The sequence below is a fragment of the Amia ocellicauda genome, chromosome 1, assembly GCF_036373705.1.
Source record: "Amia ocellicauda isolate fAmiCal2 chromosome 1, fAmiCal2.hap1, whole genome shotgun sequence".
NCBI lineage: Eukaryota > Metazoa > Chordata > Actinopteri > Amiiformes > Amiidae > Amia > Amia ocellicauda.
Genome location: NC_089850.1, coordinates 15,761,503 through 15,785,715, shown reverse-complemented (window position 1 = coordinate 15,785,715; position 24,213 = coordinate 15,761,503). Strand labels below are relative to the sequence as shown.

Here is a 24,213-nt window from a genome sequence, read left to right as displayed (position 1 = left end):
CTGCTTGGCGATGGTCTTGTAGCCCATTCCAGCCTTGTGTAGGTCTACAATCTTGTCCCTGACATCCTTGGACAGCTCTTTGGTTTTGGCCATGGTGGAGAGTTTGGAATCTGATTGATTGATTGCTTCTGTGGACAGGTGTCTTTTATACAAGTAACGAGCTGAGATTAGGAGCACTCCCTTTAAGAGAGTGCTCCTAATCTCAGCTCGTTACCTGTATAAAAGACACCTGGGAGCCAGAAATCTTGCTGATTGATAGGGGATCAAATACTTATTTCCCTCATTAACATGCAAATCAATTTATAACTTTTTTGAAATGCGTTTTTCTCGATTTTTGTGTTGTTTTTCTGTCTCTCACTGTTAAAATACACCTACCATAAAAATTATAGACTGATCATTTCTTTGTCAGTGGGCAAACGTACAAAATCAGCAGGGGATCAAATACTTTTTTCCCTCACTGTACCTTATAAGCCCACTCTGGACTTTTCACATTTCCAATTAAATAAATTAATTACATTTTGTCAATTTATGAGTGTTTAGATGAGAGATTAATCTTTGACTTAATACCCAGGGAATTATCACATATCACATATCTATAAGAAAACATGTAAAACGTTTTTGGTAGACTTAATTGGGTCACTTACCCCTACATTTTGATTTACACAGATGACTGGGTTTCATGTCCTGTTTTACCTATTTACATTTGAATTTGCATTGCAACACATTAATAATACAATACAATTTGCAGTATTATTGCACTTTACACAGTGTGGCATACTTTCCCAAAGTTTGAATTCTTGCATATTATTTGAAAATAGTAGTTACAAATAATTGCAAATAAATTTGGTATAAGGAAATTGAAAATATATTAGGAATATTACTTGGAAAAGAATTTCTAAGAAACAGATGATTTGACAGGCTAATCGTAATATCATAATAATCGTCTCAGGACTCATTCTGTAATGAAAATGGCTGGATTGTAGGCCGAGGCCTTTTCTCTTAATTCCATCAAAGTGTAATTCCATTGATGTGAACCTGGAAACTTGACAGGGGCTGAAACATTGATGCTTATCAATGTGCTTTTGCTCCTTAGAGGAAGTGGAGAAGCGGAGTGAGATAATGGAGGAAGTGAAGGTGGTGAAGGTGAGAGGAATTACGTTGGTTTGACTTTGAAAACAAATGTACATCAAGTTTGTTTCAGAGATGTTTATCCACTTGTATTTTATGTTAACAGGATGAAGAAGCTGTGAAGAAGCTGACTTTCAGAGAGGTTACCAAGCTGAAGAAGCCAGTCCAGGAGCTTATTAGGATGATCTTTGATGTGGAGAGCATGAAGAATGTCATGGTGGAATTCTGGGTATGAACAGAATGAAGCAGTGATCATTACGTGGTGGCTTTAAACCCCCCCACCCCAACACTGAAATCCTCCCCCAGATGGCTGTCTCATCTCCGTTGACCCCTTCAAAAACCCAAAGGGGAATCTCTTAAATGGCAGCAGATTGATAGTTCTAGCACTGACCCTGATGTTGGAAAAATTAAATTGACCTGATGTGCGTACAAATCCTTCTATGAATGACAGATACTATTTTAATTTTAATTTTTATGTTTCTTGCTAGATAGGACTGGGTTATATATAATATTATATACAGATATCTTGAACTATAGATATGTTCACATTGTTGAGTAGCATAGACCCCTGGTATTGGTGAAGAGGGCTCTGAATGGACAATGTTCTTCTCAACAGATTGACCTGCAGAAGATGTCACTGGGCAAACTGAGCAAGAGGCAGATCCAGAGTGCCTACTCCATCCTCAGTGAGGTGCAGCAGGTGAGTAACAGGCCTCTTTCTGAAAAGGTGAAGGGAGATTCAGGATGGCACCAGAGGTGTTGCTAGTAATTGATGACATTGGGGATTTAGCCAGACATCCCTACCCAAGTAGTGTTGAAAAAAGGATTTTCAACAGTTAAATGCATCAGTCTGGTGCACTTTTATGCACCTCTCAGCCACCATAAAAGAACATTATTTTAACAGTGAAAGAAGCGTTGCCTCGTCTCAGTGCAACTGCAACTACCAAGGTTCCTAGACTGCCAACGCTATTGAAGACCATTGTACTATTAAACAATCATGTTCTTTTATTGCTTCATTATAACACAAAATATTTTATGAAAAAGTCTTAAACTTAGTCAACAAAATAGAATTATGAAGATAAAGAATAATGCAGTAATTCAGAGACTTTTTTAATTATATGACTAGTTGTTTTTTTAACATGGATCTCAGACATTGAAAATTATACACCACATACTTCACAACAAAGATCTCCAAATTACGGTGCTGAAGAAGAAGAACTGCTGAAGAAATAAAGCAGCGGCTGCAGCATTTTCAGAAGCAATTACGGAAAGGAAGGGTACATTGTAAAATATATTTGACTGATGCCATTGGACAGCAAGCAAGTCACATCGACCGAGCCTGCTTCTCCGGAAGAGTCAACAGAATTTGAGAGGGGGGAGAGCCAACTGCACAGTGCACGAAGGCTAAACACAAGGGATAAATATTCATATTAATATTGCTGTGATCTTCTGCTCTCTATCCACTTTGTGCTGACATATTAAGAGTTATAGGGCTGTCCTAAAATGTATTAGAAATTAATGAAAGCTTAGGTAGGAGACAGAATAGGGTTTTAAAGTAGCTAGATTTACTAAATTAACAACTGTACTTAATTAGTACAAGGCAGTGTGACAGTGCTTTATTGAAAACATAAATCACATATTTTTATTATTATTCTTAAGCACTAACAGTAAACATCCGTTAACAATTCCATCAGAAGGAGAAGTTTACTGATTTTATAGACAAGAGCAGGAGCTAATTTGGGAAATGCAAAATTAGAGAGGAGGCTTTAACAAATATGAACTCCACAAAATCTAAGAAACAATAATAAAAAACAAATTAATATAAAATAGTATTTTTATTTTATTAAGGAATTTTGCATTGTCTCTCTAACTGATCTTAATTCTACATGTGTTTTATACTGAAAGTACTTTTCTGCTTAGCTTTAACTTTAACTAAAACCATGTCCTGTCTGTAGTGTTCTGTACAAAACCTATTGGGAACCTTAACCTTTGTTGTATTAGCTACTTCAAATAAACAATTTACAAATTTATGGAAATAATACAACGGATTTCATACGGCCTTACATATAAGTAGCTAGTTAACTCTGTGCTGCTCAGCCTCTCTCCCTGGGTGAGACTCGCATGGTTTGCCTTCTTTAAACCTAATTTCCGACTATCCAATGGACTTTTATTTCTGTTTGTAATATTGGGTTGTACGTTAGCTAGGCTAATAATACTGACTGGCTGCATGGATGCAGTCAGGCCATCCCTCTACCAGCTCGGCTTCATCGATTCCCTGTGAAAATTAGACCTGGTTCCAAATTCAAATTGCCTAGTGGAATGCAGGCTTTTTTTGTTAATCCATTCTAGAATCAGCCTATTTTTGTACTTCCTGATCTTTGATCACTTAACATTGAGGTTTCCATGCACTGCCAGCATAACTTGGTAGGTATTGCGATACTAAGCAAGATGAGAGAAGAAGCTGTCCGGACACCCTTGTCAGCATCAACTCCTCTCGGCCTCTCTCTCCTCCCTCCAGGCAGTGTCTGACGATTCTTCGGACTCCCACATCCTGGACCTGTCAAATCGCTTCTACACGCTCATACCACACGACTTTGGGATGAAGAAGCCACCCCTCTTGAATAATCTGGAGTACATTCAGGTAAGAACCGAGACAAAGACCATGTAGTCTGTAATGCATGCAGTACAACTGATTTAAAGCAAGCTCATGAGGAAGGATGGATGGATGTATTTTACAATTAGTTATATAGAAAAGCAAGGAAAATGTTTATATATGAGTCATGAGTAAAGATGAGTCAGTCCATACATAATGTATTTTATTTTATGTTATTTATTCCTATTTTCTGTGTTAAGGTGTTGCCTAGCTGTCAAGTATGAAGAAGAATACCAATGAACGTAGTATATTCTCAAAGCTGCAAGCTAATCTCTTGCTGTGAATAAATGTTTGCAGGCCAAAGTGCAGATGCTGGATAATCTCCTCGATATTGAGGTGGCGTACAGCCTTCTCCGGGGAGGAACCGAGGATGAGAAGAAAGATCCCTTTGACATCAACTATGAGAAACTCAAAACAGAAATCCAGGTAATGAGCTCTTTACCAGGGAAAGCATAGTGTGAAAGGTAAGGACTTGCTGCAAAATGTTCTGAATTAGTAATAATACCTTAGGCTAACATCTAAATGATATTCAGAAACTTTATTCTATAATTACGTATGCTGTTGTTTACATGCATTTATATAATATTTGAACAACATAGACAGTTACACATTAATTACATTGTAACTATGTAAAACCCCAGAATTACCTGCATGATGTAAATTGTTACAGTAATCGGAGTGAATTCTTGACCTATATGTATTTGATCTAGTAATGGACAGGAATAATTTGTTAAATCCACATTGCAGATGCCCATAAGAAATGATTGGCTAATACTAGGTGTTGGGTATTAACATTGAAGTAATTTACACTAACCTGATTTTTTTTTTGCAGGTCTTGGTAAAACTGCACCAGATCCCAGTTCTACTGTGACATTGAATGGCATTGAGGTCCCGATCGGAAAAGGTGTCCCTTCAAATGTTCAGGACACCAGCCTGCTCTACAATGAGTATCCTTTCTCAAATATAAAGCCAACCCCATTCATGCTGGATTCCTTGAGATTGTCGTCCAAGAATGAGCACTATTTTTTATTTTCCCAAACACACCCAAGTATATTATTTGAAATCACGTGAGCGCCTCACGCTTACACTACAGTGCTGCTGTAGGATTCAGTATTTATCCTGTGCAACGTTGCATTTCAGCCAGACTTCCTTAAGTAGGGGTGAAAAACAAATAGAAATGCAGTTGGTGGCTGGTCTGATGAGTTGAAAGGGGCACGAACTGAGGTAAAGACAAGCACAATGTGAACTGGGATAATGTGTTGATTCAATACAATGCAAAGAAAGGAAGGAAGAAATAAGCTCATGTTTGCATTCGATTGTATGCTGGTACACAGATAGTGAAACCTTTTTTTGCCTTAACCTCTTGCTTCCCAGATACATTGTATATGATGTGGCGCAGGTCAGCCTCAACTACCTGTTGAAAGTCAAGTTTAACTACCAGAGTTCGCTGTGGTGATGCTGTCGTTCACAGGCAGAAGGCCCACCTGAGGTGTGAGGCTGCTTTGGCTTAAACCCCCGATCCCAGAATGCGGATGGTCGTTGCTTTGGAACCACAGATCTCCCATTATTGTACTTTTTTTTCCCTAAGGAGTAAACTGCGCACTGTACTGCACTGCGAGATTTGCTCTTCTGTTTGTTCAGTAGTGCTTACAGGTGCCAAATAGCAAAGTCTGAATAATATCTTAATCGCAGCATCCAAGTAAAGGATCCTGAGTTTTGGTTAGTTAAGTAGCTGGGGAAGGTGAGTGTCAATAGAAAAGTCAGAGGTATGACCTCATATACTGTTCCTTTAAGTTCAATATACCTTTTTTTTTTTTTCTCTTAACTCCCCATTGCATAATTTGTGGTATGGTTGAGTTAACTGAGGTTTTTTTTCAGTGTCAGATGTGCTTGTCTCAGAGTTTTTTTTCCATAATGTTACTGCAATTTGAACTCCAAGAACTGAGCACAGAGAAGTAAGCACTAGGAGTCTAGTAAAGCAAGATTAAAGCTTGAGTTGTCAAAAAAAAAGGGGGGGGGTGAAAGAGTAATGTCTCATTTATTCACAAGTAATGCATACTGGTAGGTTTTCCCTTGTGTTTCGTTTTGCCCTGTCTGTATGAAGACTGCTGTACCTTCCTGTTCAAATCAGAAAGTTTGGAGCTTCTGACTGTAATCCAGCTTTGTCTTCTGTTACCATTCAAGAGAGAAGTCCCAAATGTATGTCTAAGTATCGTTGAATTGACTCATACAATACTTTTTTTTTACATAAAATAAAGCCCTTTGCTTGATTTTCTTTTGTTTGCCCCCCTTATCTTTCTTTTTGTGTTGTTATTTTTCTGTTTAATCTGTTAGCTATTTGGTAATCTCTACAAGCAATAAAATATTTTAAGGTTCCAGATACTGCTTTTCAGCACAGCTAGCATGTGAAGCTTCCAGTAAGTTTACATCGACTATTCCTGTTGAAGTAAGCAGGGTATTGGAGTGTCTCTGATCTAGACTATATACGCTGTTGTGAAAGGGTGCAATAAAGCAAATCCCCTGGAGCAATGGTTCTCAAACCTACAGACCTACAAAACCTACAAATCCAGCAGACCTACCCTGCTGGATTTTGTTCCAACTGAGCTTGGTTACTTAATTGAACCCTTAATTGAAGTAATTAGATTACATTTGACTCTTTAGATTGTGTAACTGATAACAAATTGGTTCCTTAACAATTTTCTTATACAATTTTAAACTTAACTTAAATCCCCTACTGCTAAAAATAATTAAAAGGCTCTGATTTAGGAAATTATTAGTTAAATTAAGGGTTAAATTAAGTAAAAACCAGCAGGGTAGGTGGTACTTCAGGACAGGTTTGAGAACCACTGCCCTGGAGGGTAGTTCTGACATTGAGGTCCTCACGAATATATCGATAAGAAAATTGTTGAAAAAGTGTGCTGGGGCAACGACTGGCAAATAAAAGAAAACGTACTGTAATGTGTGAGTGCCTTGATGTCTTCCTAATGGGTTCTGTATTATATTTATAGAAGACCCAACGCCATGGGTGCAGGGGTCTTGTTAGGGTCGCTTCCTTCACAGAACATTTCTGGAAATCTTTTTTTCTTCTGTGGCGGCTGGACGTCATTACATAAGATAGGTGAGAATCCTTTAAGGAAGTGGTTTAGGTAAGGTTTACTGTATTCCACCTGAGCACTCGAATGAACAACTGTTTTTCCCCCTAGAACTTCAGTCGTTGATTTTTGGCCATTCAGGACTGAATTAGTACATTCCTGCCCAATATAACAGAAGCCTGTATTTGCTGTCATAGTACCCATTGCTGGGGATCTTCAACACTGATCCTGAAGAATTGCATGTGATTCTAGCTTTTCATTCCAGCCCAGCTCTTAATTACAGACCTGAACCAAGGTTACAGAATTATACATCTACTGCAGTTGGAATGGGAAACATGTTTCAAATAAAGTGCAATGGATTAATATACACCACATGAGCCTTGAGCAATTTATTTAGGGTTTGATAGTTTTTATTTGTAATTAAAAGCACAATCATACAATTTACCTAAGACATTGTGCTCAGTATTGGCTTCAGCTGGTGTGGAAAGCAGGCCCAGAAGTTTGCTATTCAGTCCGAGTAAAGGGAACCAGAAACATGATGTTTTTCCGACCTGTTCTGAGAAAGGGCTCAAATTAGAAAATTAAACATTCCCTTTTATTTCAAACCATTTGCAGCCTGCTTTTACATAGTACGAACTAGGGTTGGCCGTGGACTGGCTCCTGAGCTGGAGCAGCAGTGTGAAGCTGCACCTGAGCCAGCAAACCCTAGTAAGACCCTCCTGTAGCAGTCGGCTGAGTACAGCCCCAGTCTTCACACAGATCGGGTAAAGGGTGGTACCTCCCATCCCACAAAACAAAAAAGGCACAACCCCTAATTAAAGCCTGAACTTGTTTCCCACAAGAGTTGTCTGTGAGTCTTTATTTACAATCAAGACGTGTTAAACTTAAAGTGTAAATGGAATACTTTGTCCAGTGAGCAACCCTTACATGCCCAGTACCGCTGAATAGGACCCTTTCATTCTGCAGTTTTGTTTGTTTATCAGGCCATACCTGTGTGAGCAGACACACGTAATAGGCTTCCCCAGTGTGTCTGTGTACGTCTGTAAAAAAAATAAAACGCGCATCTGTGGAGACGTCATTAGTGGTCAGAGAGGGGACATCTGGGAGCTGCAGCCCTGTGTTCCCAGTCCTAAATAACTAAAGGTATGGGAATAATGCTGAAGTCCATTTGTTTTTGTGTTTTAATAAGCAGTGGGACCAGCCTGCAGGTGGGTTAATAAACTCAATTAGTTGACCTCTGTGCACGCACAAGTGTGTTGTTTCTGCATCACAGGAAGCAAACCAAGTGAAGAACAGCTTCTGTTTGTTGGGGAAGTGCCGAACACAACTGAATATTTCAGCTACAAGAAATAGGTGTATTTAAAGCAAGACAAATGTATTAATCAAATTCAGAGACTTTGTTTAGTACTGTTTCTATTATGTAATTTGCTCTTTTGTCTCAAAAATAATTATGAAGGTCGATAATTAAGGGGTTCGTGTGTTGTGTGAATGGTTTATAAAGACGGTACTACGTTAATGAAATGCCTTCACTCCAAGAAATCTTCAACAAGTATCCTGCACCGTTTTAAAGGGAAGCTGTTTTCCTTCCACACCTGAACTAAGCGTCTGCTCTTCCGCCTTTAAGTTTGTCAGACCTCGGCTTGTGTCATTTAGTGATAAGCACCTACTCTGGACGGAAATGATGTTATCTAAATCATTGTGTTTCCCTGGATAAAGCAAAGAAGACTTGCGGTGAAAATTAACCAAAATAGTCCTGCTTTCGAACTGCCCTCTCCGGCAGTCTCTGTCCCACAATGCACCGCGACCGGCAGCCTTTGAAAAAGCGGCGCGGCTCATTCAAGATGGCGGAGCTGGAGCAGCTGCTGGACGAGAGTGAGTAACAACAAAGCTGACAAGCGTTTAAAACACCGATAACCACACTTGGAAACGACATCTCTAGGAAGAATACATACCAGGCAGGGCCCAAAATACCCTAGAAAATCCAGTATGAATTTGAATGTTATTTTTTGTTTGTTTGACGACACTGTTCCTTGTTTGTGCCATGACCAGCTGCTTTTAATGAAGTAATGGTAGGATAATAAAAACGCAGCGGTGGGCAGTGTGTACGTTTTCGCTAACCTTTCCCAATGTAAACAGATGTGCGTTCAAATGTACTTGTGTATGATTATCACAAAGGTGGTCAGTTGAGACCCTTTGTAATCCCACACTGATAGTAAATTGGACCCTACGGGGAATAAAGATGAACAGTATGTACAAACATTTAGACATGTTTTCACGTTTGTTGCTCCTTCAGTAATATCCTATAGCCGCGATCGTCTATGTCTTAACTACTGTAATTGTACATATTAATGTATATTAACACTCAGCCCAGGACAGCAGTGTTACCTGGGTTGCATTAGTCCCAAATGCATTACTGTACAGTAAACCCTGCATTCAGACGTATTGGGAAAGTGCTCGTTCATAATAATAATAATAATAAGTCGTATTTTAAGTGTTTTTGTCTTAATTATTTCCGATCTATGAGTGTGTGGTAAAATCTAAAATAATATGATATTAATGCTTTATTTACATTGTTTGTTTTATACATGTGACCGGGTTTCATGTCCTGTTTTGTCTGTATTAATTTTAATTGGCACTGCAACACATTAATAATACCGTGTCAATGAGAAACGCTGCTACTAAAAATACATCTTACATTTTTTTTTTTATTATTATTGATTGTAATTGAAAGTGTAGGTGTTTAGCCGATTCAAATTTTAAATTCAGTTTTGGCATATAAAATCGGTTGTTAATACAGCTAGATGTATTTTGTAGCGGAAGTGGATATCTGCCTGAAGATTTTAATTTGACTATTATTATTAATAATAATAATAATAATTAATAATAATATTTACGCTTGTCCCTTGTGTATAAAGATGGAGGTTAGACCAACAGCTGACTGTTGGCTGGGGAAATGTCATTTCCTACTGACAATTTAAACAATCCTATGAATATAAGTAACAGAATATCTTCACCATGTTATTTAAACTTGAATGATTGCCATACATTAAACTACATCATATTTTTTAATATTATCAATGAATTCTTACAGAATGGTAGTGTAGGACATCAGTTTTATTTTTTGCATTTTGCATATTTTCATGACAAAAGTTTATTAGCACATGGCAAATCAAATTGTAGTTTACTGTATTTCTCTGAAGATGGTATCACGTCTATACAGTGTGTGTAATATTAAATGCGAGTATAGGGAAATATAGGCCTAGTCTGTTTTATTTTTTTAGGCCCCAGCAATATGTGTATTGTGACACGTTAAGAATGTGTACTTTATTACAATACAGTCAGCACCGTGTTTCTATTGTTTGCTACTTAACTGGTACTAATTTGAAGGGCCATTTCATTGACAGACGTCAGTTTCTGTGACAGGCACTGATGCTGCATTTTGATCTGGAGTGATGAATGAAACGGAGCTGGATGAACATGATACAGATTACATCTCTTAATACTGTGGACTGCAAAAACAGATTTTATAGGCTGGCTATATCAACCCTTTTAAACTTAATTTCATACCTATTTTTCTGTAGATAAAATTCACCAGTATCTGGCATTTGACAAAGAATACTTCCTTTAAGGGTAAAGGCAGAAGGAATATTCTCTTCCAGTATTTTTAAACTGAAAAATGAATTTGATATGCTTGGTATACTGTGTGCATTACTTATACAGCCTGTTTTAAAAGATGGACTTGTTTATTTGTTTAAAGCTACAGATCTGGTTTGGCGTATATGTTCAATAGTAAGTTGTATTTCCCACTTTATCGATTGGAGTAGTTGGTTGCCATGGATTTTCACTTATGGCTGCTGTGCGACTTTGACCGGGTAGAGATTACGATCACATACTTTCTCCCTGAGCCATTTGTTGTTCAACCAGCTGCTGCTTTTCACATTTAAAGCAATGCACAAGAATGGCATACTTCGTGCAGTACAGACCCCACGTTTAATCATAATACTCAGGACAGGGGTGAGCAGCAAGAGACCGAGGGGTCTTAACTGAAGTCATTGTTAGGGTAAGAAGTCGTATGACTTGTTGATTCCAGGTCTTAATGAGTTGCTAAGTGAAAGGTACCTATAAAACTTGCCCTCTATAACTGGAATTGCCTACCCCAAGCTTTGTTTCTACCCCTTCTTTGTCCTGGCATCTCTTGGCCAGAACCAGTACATGGAATATCTGAGTTCAACATTGTTATTAGGCTATAGGACTTATTTACATTCTCCGAATTTGGGTGTCTCTTGGTTGAGAATCTGTTTTTGTTTTTTTTATTATAAGAAAAGTACTGCCTTGGTATTTTCCAATATACAACTTTTAAACCTTAATCCTCTTGCTGAAAAATGTAAACTTGTTTTTCTGCTCGTATAACATTTTATCCTTCCTGCTGATCCATACATAGAGGTTATACCCATATGTAGTATTTACATTTGTATTTTAGAACCTATTTCATCTTGGTATCATTATCCTGGTAGATGAAACTTATCTTGTGGTTGTGATGTATAATGAGCATTTTACAGTTTTTTTTTTTTTTACATTGTTTCTTCAAAGCTCTGTTCATAAATGCAAAGTTGGTATTGCAAAGTCAAATTTCATTGCTGTTGGCAGACAGGATCCTGTATGACTCGTCTCAGAATGATAGTGGCTGGGGGGTGATATTGTAATTCTGTTTGAGGCACAGAGAGAAACTCCCTCTTGATGTCCCATGCGACAAATTCCTAATTTCCCAACGACACAGATTTAATTCTGCATAAAGTAATGCCTTTGGGGTGGGAAATCTAGAGTATTTCTACAGCCATTCTAAATGTAGTATTGTCAATGTTTTCTGTTTAACCACAGATTTAGGCAATATAAAAGCACCTTGTGAGGAACAGTTTAAGGTGAAGGATAAGCAACAAGCAAAGATGATGTAAACATTATTTTACTTTTGCAGGTTCTTCAGCAAAAGCTCTTGTGAGTCTGAAGGGTAAGTGTTTGTTTAATTGGATGAATTAAATCTTCTTAAAATGACCTGCTCAAAATGTATACAGAAATAAGATGCCAGAAGCTGGGGTATTTCTCTGTAATATATATTATAGTATACAAAAATACTGTTCAAGTACTTGGCATGATAATAAACAATGAAACCTGGTACATCTTAAAAATGATCAGGTGAATCTCCAGTTTATTACTGATGAGTCCTAACATGGGGGGGGGTGAAATCTATTGTGAATACTGCTGAGAATGATTTCATGGACTAGTTTCAAGAACTATCCTCTTCTCCACAAATCAATAAGTAACTTAAATTGTGGCAAGTAGTCCTTTTTCATTACAAAGGGGGAGGTATAGAGAGGAATGGCTATACATTAGCATAAAACCATTCCAGAGGGAAAACTGGCTATGTGAGATTGATGTTATAAAGGGGCAGAATAAAGAATGACAACTACAGTATGTGAGCAAGCCTAGAACCCACTGCCACGGTTTAATTACCTTTTTTTGGGATTCTGAAATTATGTAGGGAACAATATTACAATGCATCTACTGTTCCGGTCTTTAAATTGGAGGTATTCAAATATTATAGGAATGTCTTGAGTCTATTATTGCATAGAAGCTGTTCATGCATCACTAGCCTGGCTAGTGGCAGATAAATTCAATCAACTGGCAATATGCAGCTATACCCTATTGCCTCTAGATCCCTATTGCAGTTTTAGTACAAGTTAAAAGTAAATGTAAATGTAAAAATATATTTTTTAAATTCTGGGATGTGCTATGGACATTGTGTTCCAAGTTGTTAGAGAAGCATGTTGTAAATTATTTTCCATTAATATTATCCAGAGGGAAGTTTATCTAGCACCTGGAATGAGAAACACGGTTCTTTGCCAAAGTCTCAGAGCACCAAGGGAAGGAATACCTTTTCATCTATGGAAACGGTAAGAAAATCTATTTAGTACTTCATTTGTTTAGATATGTCATGTCTTTGTGTTTAACGGGTACCACAGATGTCAATTTGTGTTTAAATCTTCAATGATTCTGTGTTCTATTGCTTCATTTTAACAGGTGAAGGATTAGACCTCCTAGTAGACTGAGTGAGGAGGATTGTTCTGCCGTTTGATTTGGCAAAAGGATCGTGCTGCTCTTACTCTTGTTGTAATGTTGCTTAAAACAATTAGTCCCCTTCCTGTTAAATTAGTCATGAGTGAGCTGGGGAGTAGTAATGGCTTTAGCTTTGTTTTGTATTAATAATTTTAATTGTATGGTTTACAAAAGCAGAATGATTTTCTTGCTTTTGGTCTCATTTACTGCTTGGCTGATGTGGGCTGTGAAAATATACCTGAAAACGATTAATAAAATGTATAACCATCACAACCCACAAAGCACAAAAATACGTCACAAGAAGGGTTCTGTTGGTTTGCACTGCTGTTCATGACATAATTACAGCAGGTCATTAACATTATTCCATTAAAGAATTATTAGATCAGTAGTTTTCAAATCGGTCCTGGAGTACCCCCTACCCTGTTGGTTTTTGTTCCAACTGAGGTCTTAATTGCTCAATTGAATCCTTAATTGACCTAACAGAGCAATATACCATTCAGTTGAGTAATTAAGACCTAGATTGTGACAAAAACCAGCAGGACAGGGGGTACTCCAGGACCATTTTGAAAACCCCTGTATTAGATGAAGGTTATGCCACCTACTGGAGAATTTCTCCAATTTTGTGTGGGGAAAAATCATCTAAATTCTCTGTGTAAAAACACAGATTTCCTATTCAATTAAAATCAAATGTTAAGAATTCCTAACCAGAGTATACACACACCATATATTCAGTTAAAAGTTTTTATTCAGCCATCAACCATTTTATTGAAGGTTGGAGCCCATAGAGAACCATCAGCATAATTAAAGACATGAAAAACATTATTCACTATTGTCCTTTGAAAAAGGAACAAATGCCATGTTTAATGTACAAACAGAAGTGGAAGTGAAAATGGCATTTATAGTGATAACTTTAGTTGTCATCGTTGTCAGCATTTTGGTTGCTGTTGAAGTAAAACTGCAGCATTCCTGACGCAGTTTTGTCTTGTAGACTTCACCGTTGAGCAGAGAAAAGAATCGCAAATTATATTAGTTTATTAAAGTATATGCTGCACAAAAGAGGACTGTTTCATAAAATGTGGAAAGCTAAACATTCAAAATACTTTTATTGTTATAAAAAAAATCGACAAACTAAAGATTAAATTCTCTGCCAGACCAAACATTGATCTTGAATGTCAAATCACAAGGGGCTTTGTCGGCTTCATGTTGGACCGTTTCCTTTTTTGTACAGCCAACTAGGAGCTCAAAGAGGAGCCGCTTGTTCTGTGAGGAAGAGGACCGGCAGATGATCTCCAGGTCTCCTAGAAGAAGTCAGAGAGTTATAACAGTGCCTCAGGTGGGGTCTTCTGGACTTATCCACACCGTCCTCTAATTTCCCCTGTATTATAGCTTGTGCAGGTTAAACCCCCACAGCATACATTTGTGTGTGTGTAGCATATTAACATCCCATGCTTTATTTGTAGTATTATGTGGTAGAGGTCTACTGCTTTTCTGTGTCTACATTTTATGTTCTATGTGTAGCCCAGAAATCTGTTTTGTATTTTTGTAACTGTTTATTTGTTTTATTTAAATCAGAAACTTGCAACTGTTGCAACACCTGATAAAAAAGCATCACAAAAGATCGGGTTGAGATTGCGAAACCTCCTCAAGCTCCCCAAAGCACACAAGTGGTGCATCTATGAGTGGTTTTATTCCAATATCGACAGGTAAGCTTTCCTTTGTTCTTTAAGGTAGAACACCCTTAAATAATTAGTACATAAAGCATAAGGTCATACAATTAGCTTCTAATATTGAAGAAGCTTTACGAGATAAAAGTGTTGTCTTTTTATCCTATATGCATTTTTCTTTAGCTGTTATCATTCTGCTCATGTTGAATCAGTGTTGCCATGTGCCGTTGTCTTGGCTGCAATAGGAAACATTACTTGTGAAACTCAAGTAGGCCTGGGTTAATAGACTGCCCAACATCTTAAATGTAACCTCTCCAACTTGCCAGCTTGTGTATGTAAGATCCTGCAAAACCGTTTTGTGAATGCCAGCTGGGATCAATAAGCTACTAGCAATCAATCAAGACCAGCCACATGGCTGCTTCATGGGCTTCCACTGGATCTCAAATTGCTTAATCAAACTTGGGGGTGTCATTTAAGACATTTTTTCCATCAGCTGTGGGTAGCAGTTGTGAAACTGATTTTTGTTTCTATTAAATTAGCCTCCTATGATTGCATGGAGTAAAGATATTATATGTCCAGTAGGATGTGTGCATTCTGAAAATAATGCAAATGTATTGGAAATTGGGGAAACCTGCTTAGGAGCTAATCTTGAACACTCAGTTCTGGTATGTTCTGTACCAAAGTGGTAACTGCCATTGCTTTGTTTTGTTCACAGGCCGTTGTTTGAGGGGGACAACGATTTTTGTGTTTGCTTGAAAGAATCGTTTCCGAACCTAAAAACCAGGAAGTTAACCCGAGTAGAATGGGCAACAATAAGAAGATTAATGGGAAAACCAAGACGGTACTGCAATTTAGAAATCATTCATTGTATTGCATAGAGTCAAACAGAGTGGGACCTGAAGACCAACGGTTCAGATCGAGCAGACATTTTTTACTATAATTTATTGGGATGGAGCTACTTCCTTCAATTTATTTATATATATATATATATATATATATATATATATATATATATATAATAGCTATTGATTTTTCTTTACAGAATTTCCTTGGATGCATTATAACTGTAATCATAAATTGTCTTCCTCTCTTATAGGTGTTCTGCAGCATTCTTTGCAGAGGAGCGATCAGCACTGAAGCAGAAAAGACAGAAAATCAGATTACTGCAGCAAAGAAAAGTCACAGACGTGTCGCACTGCAAAGATCTACCAGAGGAAATCCCACTGCCTTTAGTAATAGGAACCAAAGTCACAGGTAAATTCTCTGAACAGTATACCTCTAGTCGGAACACCAAGCCTGTTTTGTCTTCCAGTTGGCTTTTTACCTATTTTTTACCTAAGTTTATCTAACAAACATTGAATTCACTGACAAATAGTATTTTCAAGTTAATTCTGTCTAATGACAAAGTTTCACACATAATTCAGATGTTTTCCCCTTCCCCTCCCCCCGCTCTCTCTTCCCTCCTTCCCAGCTCGACTGAGGGGTGTGCATGATGGCCTGTTTACGGGGCAGATAGACGCAGTTGACACCAGTGCCGCCACCTACAGAGTCACGTTTGACAGAAATGGGTTGGGAACGCACACCGTCCCCGACTATGAAGTGCTTGTAAGTCTCCTGTTGCTGAAGTCTGTGAATAGTGTGGAGAAGGATGGTCAGTCATGCTCTTGCACACTGATACACCTGTTAGTGACCAATATATCAGGCTGTTTTTAATATATTTTATTAAATGGGTAAGTGCCCCTAACACGAGAGAGGCACCTAGTTTTCACTTGGAAACCTATTCATTGGTAGACGGCCCAGTAATCTGCAGCAGTTGTGCCACAAGGAGGGGGGAAACGTATCTGACAGATTGGGCAACTGCCCTGTGAGGCGTCCTGGTCTCAGCCCAGATTCAAACCAGATGTTTAGCCCGTTGGTCATATGATTGCACAGTCCTGTCGAATTTGCTGAGTTATTGTTTTTTTGTTTTTCTCACTCCAGAGCAATGAGCCTCACGAGACGATGCCCATCTCCGCCTTCGCTCAGAAACAGCGGCCATCCCGATTCCAGGCCTTCATGACGCCCCCCCGCCTGCCTTACGCCCCCTCCGCACAGCCTACGATCATGGTACACAGTATTCCCTTCAAGAAGCTTGTGCTTCTGTGTTTTGCGACCTTCGTTACAAATTATTGTTATTGTTGTTTAATCTAAATTAAGGTACTTTTCTGCAGAGAGAATAAAGAGTCCTTTATTAATTTTCCTCAAGGATAACGATCCTTTACTGGGGCAGTCGCCGTGGAAAAGTAAGCTGTCGGGCACAGAAGGAGACACCCTGGGTGGCTTTCCAGTTAAATTTCTTGTGCAAGTTGTAAGTATTTGTTTAAACAAATGTCAAATTCAAGCTATATTTTATATCTAGTGTTCTACTGCATGCCCCGAGGGATGGGGATGATTACTTGTTTATCTCCTTTCTAGACGAGATTATCAAAAATCTTAATGATAAAGAAAGAACACATTAAGCAGCTGAAGGAAATGAACACTGAAGCAGAGAAATTGGTGAGGCCTTGGTGTTTTTGTTTCTAACTTCCTATTTTTAAACCTCTAAGCTTTTTTTTTTTTTTTTTAATCAACCTCTGTTTCCTTGTTTTTTTTACTTCTTTAGCAATTGTTTTCCATAGCTGTGGTATATTTGCACATACCAGTTACTTTTACTGAACAGATGTATTTTCCTAATTGGTTTTGGTTTAAAATTGTTTTATTAAATGGTATCCTCTGATTTTTAAAATGTTACTTTGTGATTCTATTTTTTTTTTTTTTTAAAGCAAGACAAAGAACTACAAAGCTCACTACAAATTAAATCACAATAAAATGTAAAATGCTGAGGAATGTGCGCATATACTGGATATCCAGAACAGGGTATGAACTGTCAGAAACCTCCTCCTCTTTTTGTTTTGCCAGAAATCCTATTCGATGCCGATTGGGTTTGACTTTCAGAAGAGGTACGCCACCATTGTGTTGGACTTGGAGCAGCTCAACAAAGATCTGAACAAAGTCTTGCATGAAGTGCAGCAGTATTGCTATGAGGTGAGAGCTGCAGCCCATGTGTCGTCCGTTTTCCCTTTACAAGTTCCAGACCCTGGAATTTGACGTTTGAGGTTTTCATGGGAAAATCTCTTGGAGAAATGGTACTTTATCAAGTCTTTACCATAAATTCTCCCCATTTGCTTTTGCTTTTCTTGCCACGTCAGTTCACTGCGTACAAGTGAATGTGACTTCATGGGAAATGGATTAACCTAGGTTACAGGCACACGTACTTTGCAAAGTCAGATTTATTTTGGCAAATGTATATTGTGCACCTCGGAGGTAGAACTAAAGGTGTGTGAGACAATTCAGCAGTTGACTGAAAACATGGCAGCATTCCCCGTTCATCAATAATTCAGCTTGTGCATGAATCTGTTCATCTCTTTGTTGCTCAAGGTTTGCAGGTAGTGCAACATGGCTGTTTCTGAGTTTGTTTCTGACACACAACTCTGCACCTTTCTTGCCCGTAGCTGGCTCCCGAGCAGGGCATGCAGCCTGCAGACCAGCCCACAGATTTGCGGCGACGGTGCGAAGAAGAAGCACAAGAGATAGTGAGACAAGCCAACACGCTACCCAGCGGACAGCACTGTGTCAGGAATGAGAGCCTCACAGACCTCATCTCTGGGCTCACGGCTCTCCTCCTGCAGATAAAGGCAAGTGCACGGCATGCGGCTGAACCTTAAGGATCCCGGAGTGTCATACAGGTCGCAAGCGGGTAACGGGCTTCCCCTGGCCTCTCTGTGACGTATGTGTTGTGCTGGGTTCCTAGGGGTTCGTTCAAAGGATGATATCACTTAGGCGTTTAGGATTAGTGCTTCAGAAGGAAAAGGGTTGTGGTTATTAATTCATGGCATTGTCGAGAGGAAATCTGCATTTTGAAAATCTATAGTCGAATTATTTGCCATGTAGAAGTGTTGCATCTATACAATAATTAACATGACTACAAAGAATAGAGGTTAAAAATCTCAAGATTATTTTATTTATTTCTATTTTTTCCCCCACTCTTCTGTCATTAGGTTAATTTAATCCTGCTTTAAAAAAAAAAAAAAAACAACAGCAATGCACTTGTTTTGGACAGTATTGTAAAAAAAAAAATAACTTCAGATTTGTTTAATATGTTTTTTTTCCCCACAGTGTTTGGCAGAAGGGAGTGACTTGAATTCTTTCGAATTTAAGTCTCTGACTGATTCTCTAAATGACATCAAAAACTCAATAGATAGTTCGAATATCAGGTAAGAATGGAAATTTCTATTTTAAAGCCATGTAATGTTAGCAATTTGCAAACTTCTATATATATTTTTTAAAAAAGGTAATTGTCTCAGGCCTGTGTGTGCAAAATTTCAGGAAGATGATCTGAAATAAAAACATTTTTAAATCACTTGATCAGTTATTTTCAGTCTTTTGTACGACAGCATGTTGACCTGATCAGTTGTGAATATGGGTGTTGGCTAAGTGTGGTGTCGGCTGGTTTGTCGTTGAAGGAGTCATTCCTGCCTGAAGAGGAGTCCTCTGATCTTGAACACTAATGACGGTCTGTTTTCCTTCTGTAGTTGCTTCCAGAATAACGTGGAGATCCACGTTGCGCACATTCAGACCGGTCTGAGCCAGATGGGGAATCTTCACGCGTTTGCAGCCAACAACACCAACAGAGTCTGAGCTTTAAATCCATCTATATTGTATATTAGGACACAATGGCTCTGTTCTCTGTATATGTTTTCATCTGTATCAGTGTGTAAATATACATCCACAGACTTCAGAGAAAGGTGACTTAAGAGTCTCCACATGCGCACACCCAGTAAGCACTCATAGTGGTAGTCTAGACCCAGACGACTGTCCATAGCACGGGCGTCTGTCCGCTGTTCACGTATGGCTTCATCCATTGCTGCAAGGCATTTCCTGCCTCCATTATTCCCTTTCATGGTCAAAAGTTTTTCCAAAAGTGTTTAATAAATATGGCTGAGTTTTAATTTCACATTACTTCACCAATGTGTATATGGTTCTAAACTAAACTAAATTGAATCTGCCAAGATTGTCTTCATCTGAAAATAATAGTAATGATCAAATATTGGATGATTTTGTCCACTGTTAATGCCAAAGTAAAGGAAGACATTCATGGACAGTAAAACGTTTGCAATTGCATTGTTAGGAATATCAGTCCTCAATTCTTAGTAGACACTTTGGTGAAACTGAAAATGTATCTGCTCTGTCCTTACCTACAAACACTGTGCCAACTAAAGCAAATAATATAGTCTGTATATATTGTACAGAGAGGCTCTGTAGTCGATGTGTGAATATTTTTTAACCTCTCCTGGTATTGGCAATCAGGGTGATTTCTAGGCTCTAAGGACATCTCGCCTGTAATATGTTGCACATGAATCAGTGGAGAACAGCATAAACTAGGCTGAAGCTTAAAGCATTTTAAGGTTCCATAAACAATCAAATGACATTACTTCTGAGTCCTCTACACATATATACAGTGTATATAAATGTATATACTGTAAATATTGCCCCTCATCTATTAATATTCACAAATGCTATCTCAGAAGGAGTGGATCGCTCTTCGTAACTCAACTAAATTTAAACACATTTTCCTCCTTGGTCATTCAGACATCTTCTAAGTAAGTCTTTAATAAGTCTGATCTGCCAGAGGTCCAGTGTTTCCATTTCAGTCCAATTGAGAACTGACCAGTAAAACAGGTGATTTTATTTCAGATATCAAATCACTTGGCAGAAATCTCATGGTGCCTTTTCAGTTAACTGCCCTTTAAATATAGGCTACTGAGGGAAACTGAGTTCTGGGCCCTGTCTGCTTCACAAAAAAGTTTCTGGAATTCTCTTATTATTCTTAGAACTTTTTAAGTAACTTAAATTTTAACTGATGTCTTTGTGCCAAACAAGACTTCATTGTTAGTTTTTTCTTGTCTTTTAATGTCACACCTTTTGTTCTGGCGCAGTCCTCGATCAGAGTTTGTAAAGTTCATACTTGTTCAATTTAAAGAGAGCATTGCAAATATATACTGGAATGTGTAACAAAGTTTAGAACAGTTCAATATTTTTGTTATTCTCTGCAGGAGTAGGACATGGCTTGCTTGTATAATATATGTTTGTGTAAAGATTTTAACTTTCAACTGTTGCTACATCCTCTCGGAAGTAGAGGCCCTATGCAGAAAATTGTATTTACTGGGAGACTGCATATTTGTAATTTATTAAATGTTATATTTCTGTGGAAGCAAACCTTAAAAAAGGCCTTTCTGATGTAAAATGTTAAACCAGGACAGAGTCCATTGATTGTTTTGTGTAGATTAATGTAAAGTTTAACATGCAATTGCTTTTTAAAGCTTGTAGGTTTTCTTGTAGAAGTTTCAGTATGCCTCTTATATAGAGGTAACTTTTATACTTTTATGTAAGTATATTGAAAGAAATATTTTTATCTTCCAATTTTGTACACGGTTATATTTTTTTCATATATTTTAAAGCGGATCTGTGAGGTGTTGACTGACCCTCATTGTTTTGCTTGAGATATACGCTGTCCTTGACCATAAACAACTTCTCTGCTTTAAATACATGAGGACATGTTGATCTTAAATGCACAATATTACGTTCAGATTATTTGAAGCCTCTTTATATCTTCACACAACACCTCCTTCAGCCACACAAGTAGAATTGCCGAACCCCTAGACTATTTATAAACGTTGTTTCACTGGGTGGCTATGCAAAGTTTTAGCAGTCTGGTGACTCTTTAAATGTGTATTTGTAAATATTTTGTTCTTGCAGTTTTGAAGTATTAAAAAAAAAAAAAAATCTTGAGACTTGTGCTTTTCCTTGTCTTGTATTATAGCTACAGGCACTTTACAGTTTATTATTATTATTTTATCAGTCATGTTTATGAGGGAATGTATGTCTCATAGGCAGAAAAGGAAAGCAGTGCCAAATGAATGTTATGTATAGATGTTTTTTGTTTTTGTGATTTGGATACAGATAAACCTCTTAAAATAACTATACTGAATTCTAAGAAGGCCTGGTTGTAAATCTACAGTGTGGTGTGCACAATCTGTATTAGATTCAAGTTTCAATTTCAGTTGATTTTCCATTCCTACGTTTTGAGAAACGCATGGTTTAAAAATGTTCTGTTTTGAGTGATTTAAATGTGAGTGTCCTGCTGACTATAGAAATAAGTGGTTGAAACAGAAGAGCAACTTAAATACTGAGCACCCACACAGGTGGCACACTTGTTTGTGTTTAAAACAATATTTAAGTGGGTACTATACATATTTCTTTCTAGGTCAGATATTAGGTTTGAGTAACATGCCTTTTTTGTCATCACTGGTGACTAGAAATAACTAGATATTGCACATTTGGGTTTGGACTTTTCAAATGTAATAAGCTTTTAACACTGAAAATAACTTTTTTTATTTATTTTTTATTTAACATGTCTGCATATCAATTGAAATACTACAGCTGGCAATTTAAATATGCATGCAAATAAGAATAAAAAAAAAAATTATGCACCGAAATTCTAACACCGGACACCCGTGATTTATTTTCCCAGCACACAATTTAAAAAAGATCTACACCGCTCTGCAACCAAAGTGTACATTTGTGTTCTGTGGAAATTACATCAAACTGGCAAATTCGGAGATGGCTCCACTTTCCCAGTCCGAGTCTGAATCGGAAAACTTCTCTCTCGACTTGTCGTTAGAGATGGGAGAGAAATGGCCCAAAGCGTATTTATTACTGGAGTCCTGCTGTGGTCCCTGTGGAACTACGTGCGCACTGTTCTTGGGCGAAGACCTGCTGAAACCCACGGACGGCGGCATTGGTGGAATCACCACTTTCATTTCGGGTCCTATTGTCTTGTTGGGTGGGAAGTTATCGTAGTCCACCAAGATCTGTTTCTGTGAAGCATCCTGCAACTTTGAGAAATTGGCACCGTGCATTTGGTAATGCATCAGACCACTCAGTCCTGTACAGCTATTGTTAACTGCTTGTGTTTTCCGTTCTGCTTTCCTGGTACCGCCTGCTTCGTTATAAAGGCAAGAAACTGGAGGAGGGTAGTCTGTTCTCTTAAAGGCTTCTGGTGTCTGGGGTTGCTCCTCCAAGTTGTCTGACCGGGATCTGAAAGCCAAAGCAAAGCTGTTCCTTCTTGAGAAGTCTTGAGGCATTCGGTTTTGGAGCTGAGCGAATGGCACAGGAGGGTTGCCATTGGGGTGGGTTTGCCTGGAAGGAGCAGGTGAGGGTCCTGCTTGGCGGCGAGACTTTGCACGTCTATTCTGGAACCAAACCTGGGTGAACAACAAACACGTTTAGAAGAGTGTTATGAAGTGACAAAGTGCATTTATGATTCTTTGATAGGAGTCACAGGGTGTTGATTTATTGTTTAATGTTACAGTTCACATGGATATGGGTTGCCTGCCCATCTTCCAGTAACCTATAGATATCAAGTTATAAAATCATACACACTCCTGCTCCGAAAGGATAATACAATGTAAAAACATCACTTCTGCCAAGTAAGCTTCAACCAAAGAACCTTTCAGTGCCTCGTTTCTTTCTCCCTCCTGTTAGTCAGGGTGAGGCCTGTGCTTTTGAAGCTCACCTGGATCCTGGACTCGGGCAGGCCTGTGAGCGCCTCCAGCCGCTCTCGGAGGTAGATGTCCGGGTACATGGTGGAGCAGTAGACCTTCTCCAGCACCTCGATGTGCTGCTGCGTGAAGTGCGTCCTCTTCCTGCGGTGCGTCAACAGCGCCAGACTGTCCGCCCTGTGAGACGCGGCGCCTGGGGCTTCATAATACGAGCCGGCCGCAGGATTCATTTCTGAATGGGGGGAACAGTAAGTCCTAAGTTGTCTAAATGTTCAATGCACACTACTGTTGAACATTAACCTATTATAGTTAACTTTATTTTGGATCTACTATATAAGCTATTAAATACATTGTCGCTTATTGTACGCATTAGGCTGTAGGCTTTACAACCAATATTTATGATTTAATAAATTATAATAGGAACAGTGTTTTTTTAAATGGTTATTGTATAGGTTGCATATATACATTTATTTTAATTCCACAGGTATCCCAATACAAAGTGGCTTGCTTTATGACGCACATTTACAACTTTGATGATTTGAACAGCTAATGACAAACCTGTACCCTACCTAGTTTTAATCTATGAGTATAGAAACTTTATAGAAACTGGCTTAAACAAAAACGCATTTGGATACAAGTTTTGCTAAATCTTTTCCATCCGCTATAATAAGTACTCAAATGATCTGTAAAACAAACCACACACAGATTCTGGTTTAAAACACTTATTTTAATCTAAGCTAAACTAACCGCATTGCACATGTGTACCGTCTAGGTGAATATTGCATTTTTGTCTACCTACCCCCCTGAGCTCTGCCCCCGCTGTGCGCATCTCCCAGCGGGACCTTCTGGTGCATTGAAGCCATATTCCTCTCTGTGCTCCTCGGTGTCCTCCTGTGAGTGTCTGAGACAGTCTCCCATCCTGCCAT

At 38.4% G+C, this 24,213-nt stretch overlaps 2 protein-coding genes and 1 long non-coding RNA gene across 3 annotated transcripts; 2 read left to right on the top strand and 1 right to left on the bottom strand.

The window, feature by feature from the left end:
• Positions 1–3,515: 3,515 nt before the first annotated feature.
• On the top strand, positions 3,516–6,739 carry LOC136717181 (uncharacterized). Its single transcript, XR_010805198.1, has 4 exons — positions 3,516–3,769; positions 4,079–4,245; positions 4,614–4,728; positions 5,156–6,739. It is a non-coding gene; the product is annotated as an uncharacterized LOC136717181 (long non-coding RNA).
• Positions 6,740–8,418: 1,679 nt separating this feature from the next.
• lin9 (lin-9 DREAM MuvB core complex component) lies at positions 8,419–21,513 on the top strand. The gene is made up of 15 exons (XM_066694603.1): positions 8,419–8,745; positions 11,846–11,878; positions 12,727–12,821; positions 14,213–14,317; positions 14,557–14,687; positions 15,364–15,489; positions 15,745–15,902; positions 16,120–16,253; positions 16,629–16,754; positions 16,894–16,995; positions 17,103–17,183; positions 17,586–17,711; positions 18,179–18,361; positions 18,843–18,940; positions 19,259–21,513. The coding sequence occupies exons 1-15, from the start codon at positions 8,667–8,669 to the stop codon at positions 19,362–19,364; spliced, it is 1,683 nt and encodes a 560-aa protein (XP_066550700.1). The 5' UTR covers positions 8,419–8,666; the 3' UTR covers positions 19,365–21,513.
• A 676-nt stretch (positions 21,514–22,189) lies between these two features.
• mixl1 (Mix paired-like homeobox) lies at positions 22,190–24,213 on the bottom strand. The gene is made up of 3 exons (XM_066713177.1): positions 24,087–24,213; positions 23,302–23,519; positions 22,190–22,990 (listed from the first exon to the last, which is right to left on the bottom strand). Exons 1-3 carry the CDS (start codon positions 24,211–24,213, stop codon positions 22,322–22,324), a joined length of 1,014 nt encoding a protein of 337 aa, XP_066569274.1. The 3' UTR covers positions 22,190–22,321.